This window comes from Phalangium opilio, unplaced genomic scaffold (assembly GCF_054372755.1).
Source record: "Phalangium opilio isolate 3A_F unplaced genomic scaffold, DU_Popi_V2 ptg000017l_1, whole genome shotgun sequence".
Lineage (NCBI taxonomy): Eukaryota > Metazoa > Arthropoda > Arachnida > Opiliones > Phalangiidae > Phalangium > Phalangium opilio.
The window spans coordinates 630,547-634,648 of record NW_028324151.1 but is presented as its reverse complement, the minus strand read 5'-3'; the positions used below and the strand labels follow the sequence as shown (position 1 = coordinate 634,648).

The following is a 4,102-nucleotide window of genomic DNA, read 5'->3' as shown; positions in this document are numbered from 1 at the left end:
ATTTGCTTTACTGTTTAATCCCGAAACAGAAAAAGGCACTGAGAATTTCGCCAGCTACATCCCTAGTTTGTCCCTTTTGTAGTTCGACAATTTTAGGTAATATCATAAGTTTATAAGATAACACTTACTACACTTCGTAATGCCACAAAATTAACCGAACGGTTAATTTTACAATCCATATTACTATTTAGTCTGTACTAAGCCTTTAACAGCGCCTCAACGGGCGTCTCTTTACCTCGAATCTATCACCTACGTCACTTCCTGACAAGCTCTGAATAACCAGTGACAAACTTATGGTCAACATATCTTATGAACTTATGGTAATATATTCAATAAAAGCCCACGGATTTCTCGGGGTTTACTCGCAAGCGATATCTGATAATAAGTAAGAGTCGCTACAATTTAAATTTTCTTTTTAACTTTGAGACATAATCGAGTCCACGCGAGCGCCATTCCGAAAACCTCCGCAATCTATTAATCCATTTTTAAAACGGGTTCCAACATTCGAATATGTTCGCGGATAAACCGTTAATAAAGGGCAAGCTCCGGTACCTTATTTTTCCGTTCCGTTCTTAACTACGATTAAGACGGGTTAATTTTAACGGGTACCCGTTACGTGTTTAAGAACGAACTTATTTATCTGAGGCGGACAGGTGTTTTTATCTTCGTTCGGAGAAAGTTATAAAAACGAGTTTCCGATGTCGCTATTTTTCATTCAAGTTTTTTTTTGCGCCAAAAAAGGTTAACGGGTTCAACGTGAACCACTAATTTAACGGCGGAAGAGAAAATCAGCTACATTTTTTTCTTTATTTATTAATAATTGAAAATCATTCTATAGGCATTTTTTACAAGAATTATCGAACTTCCTCGTTATCTATTCCGAACACGTAGCGGTTTTAGCCCTGTTTACAAAATGAATCGCCGCGTACCGTATGAATTATGATTCTATTAATCTTGTATACGGAGTTATTCTTTCAAAGAAATTGAACGCGGAAATTAGCTATAATTCGCCAATGAACACGTGACTTAGTTAGCTTGCCACGAATTAAATCATTGTAGAATACCCTTCCCTCGACGCGTTGGTGTTTGTAGGCATGATACGGTAGACCAACTGTAACCCTTTAACTCTAAAACAATCGGTTCGACTTGGCTGCACGCGCAATAGCGTGATGAAGTGGGCTGTGGATCGAGCGAAGAAAAATTGTAGAAGTGTACGTTCCTTTTTTGGAATGATCGCCTCTCGTTAGATTCGAATGGTGTTGCCTTCTATGATTTTCTTTCGAAACTTTTTACCGGGAAGAAAAGGAACCATTTCGAAAAGTTGTTCACCTCGAAACTAGATGGAGTTGATCGCTCAAGATATTAGAAGAAAGTTTTAAGAAAATTTAAGGAAACTTTTTATTTTTATTTATTTTTGAAATTATCACAGAAATAATTTTCGTCTATTTGTCGGAATAACCGCTACGAAATTTGAAATATTTAGCCGAATTAAATACGCGTTTAGAAGTGTATATAAAAAGTATGCCTGTCAATTTAGAACTTAGGTATTTACATGGTTCGAAAATGAAATATTAAAATTTGCAAAGTTGAAACTTATTCAGCGTAATACTATGATAGCGAAAAAACGTTATAACCTTTAACCCCGTGCGCTATTAAGCTTCTAAAGCCCATTTTTCCGAGGAAAACTAAGAAAATAACAAACTCTGCCTTAATTATTTACAAAACGGAACTATTCCGGGGGGGGGGGGGTGAAATAATCTGTAGTCTTCGAGTGACTTGGTTTTTCAAATAAAAAAAATAAGAAAACCAATCCTCGAAAGTACTATAATCTAAATTTTACATTATTTTTAAATAAAATTAATATCGAAAAATGAGCTGCCTGCACCTTTTCGAAAAGGTCGGGATCTAAAATTAATGATTTTATACTGTAAATAGATGCGACGACGATTTAGCAGTCGACGTTGTACCACCAATCGCAAACTCCCTTCTTTTCACTGAAGACGGTTCCATTCGCGCAGAGGAAACTGTGCCGATATTGGCTGTTACCTCCTGGACACAAGTGCCAAACCTAGAGAATGGACATCGTTTAATCTCATTGATTGGACTTTGTTTCGGGATTTTAATATTAAATACCTGGCATTGCGTTTCTGGATCGGCGTACATGCCGGCTACGACTTTCTCGGCGCAATCGAAGGATGTCGCTGGGATGGATTCGTAAGCGGGAAAGTCCAGTCCGGCGATACCGTTTCTGTGAAATGTCCTGTATCGACCAGGTGGCGTTTTGCGTTTGTTGTTTTCCGGGGAAGAGACGGGCGCTCTTTGTTTGTTTCCGTAGTATCTTCGCGTGTCGTCCTGACTGGCGTCATTGACAAATTTCACCTTAAAAGAAGAAAGCGACGGTTCAACTTCCGCTTCCATGACTAAATAATCGTCATTGCCTACCTTATTCCTTCTGGTAACGGATCCCAAAGCTTGCAAGTCGATAACTTTCCAAGCCAGTACGTCATTGGGTGCCTCTGTCGTCGGTTTGAACTTCAAGGATGGTTTGGGGACGTATCCGTTCAAACTGTACATGGCTGGTCTGGTTGGTTTCGGTTTCCTCAATTTCTCCAATGGTCTGTTTGTGGTTGAAGTCGGTACCGGAGGTCTGAACCATCTGGATTGGTAGCGTCTGCGTTGACTCCACGACCATGATGGATTATCTTCGGATGAACTGATATCCAAGATGTCAACGGGCTTAGCCTTGAAGATGTTAGTTGTCCCGATAATTCTGGGGTTGTTTAACGTTCCGAATGTCGTCGGAGGAAGTCGGGTTGTGTAAACGTTGATATTGTTGTGGTTTTGAGGACCCAACGTTGGTCGTGACCTTGTTGTTTGAGGCACGTACGGTCTGTAAGGTTTGATCTGGATTTTGACACGTTGAGTCGAGTTGGTTGAACGTTGTCCCAGTTGTTTCGTCGACACACCAAAATCTGAAACGAAAAAAGAAAATAAATATTAGTTTTAACATCATGGCTATTTTGACCCGGTTTCGTAAACAAATTCTAATTACATATTTTAAAATAAACAATTCTTCGCGGTTTAATTAAAAACACACCCGTAAACGCTTAAATACGTCAGCGTTAGAATGAAATTAATTACCTACAACAATTTCCTTATAATTAGTTTAATGAAACCTTTAGAGAAACACAATTGTTTTTACCCTATACTTCGTCTTCATTAAGTCCTTCTAACGTATTCAGGAGGGGTTAGAACTAAGGGTCATATCCCCTATGGGCTGAATTGCGGCCGTGGTGGCCGCCGCCGCTTACTAGCTAATTTCTATTATTTGTACTCAAGGTTAATGGTAAGCGATTTTTTTTAATGCGCCATATGCCACCATTACTGTGCCAATTATATTTTGGGTGGGTCCTTTAAATTCTACAAAATTTAAAATTTACGAGAAATAAAAATAATTTCAACTGCTTAGTTTCGAAATAAATTTAGAGTATCTTAATTACAATTTAATTAATAAGTGGTCTAAAATAGGTTCGTATCACTTGGGGGAGGGCAATTGAAATTGAAAGATTAAAACTTATTTGTAAGTGGAGCTAATTCGGGCCGGCTCTATTGACCCAGACTGTTTAATTTCGGAGTTTTATTAGCGCAACTCGTGTTAAATAAAATAGGAGCTTTTATTATTGACCGTTGTTGCTCGCCAAGTTTTTTTTTATGAATTTTGAGTCTTTAAATCACGAAACGCCTTCAGCCAACAAAAAATAATATCAGATAAGAGGTCAAGGATTGCCAGGGCTCCTATGAAAATCTAAATTTCCCTCCAAAGAAATGGCGGCCCATAGCCACACACTCGTTAATTTAATACCCCGGTAGCTACCTGGTGCCATTAGCCTATAAAGGTCACACCCAAACTTGTTTTCAATCTTAGAGACCTTGCTTTAGAAAAATTGAAAACTTAATACGAGTCGAGTTTAATGCCCTCTTAAGGTCAATTCGTATTGTCTTTAGGCATTAATTTTAATTGTAATTAACGTATTGGGGCAAGCTTTAAAACGGCAATTTGTTGTTTAAAAGGTTATTAACGCGAATTATCTCTCTCAATTTC

The 4,102-nt window shown here is 38.2% G+C and overlaps 1 protein-coding gene across 1 annotated transcript; it reads right to left on the bottom strand.

The window, feature by feature from the left end:
- Nucleotides 1-1,948: 1,948 nt before the first annotated feature.
- Nucleotides 1,949-3,884, bottom strand: LOC149702137 (uncharacterized). The gene is made up of 4 exons (XM_089867067.1): nt 3,863-3,884; nt 2,443-2,972; nt 2,134-2,379; nt 1,949-2,068 (listed from the first exon to the last, which is right to left on the bottom strand). The coding sequence occupies exons 1-4, from the start codon at nt 3,882-3,884 to the stop codon at nt 1,949-1,951; spliced, it is 918 nt and encodes a 305-aa protein (XP_089723193.1).
- Nucleotides 3,885-4,102: the final 218 nt, after the last annotated feature.

Coding starts and splice junctions, on each gene's coding strand:
- LOC149702137 (XM_089867067.1), bottom strand. CDS start 3,884: ATGGCACCAGGTAGCTACCGGG. Junction 2,973..3,862: donor GGCACCAGGTAGCTACCGGG/GTATTAAATTAA, acceptor TTTTCGTTTCAG/ATTTTGGTGTGTCGACGAAA. Junction 2,380..2,442: donor CCGTTACCAGAAGGAATAAG/GTAGGCAATGAC, acceptor TCTTCTTTTAAG/GTGAAATTTGTCAATGACGC.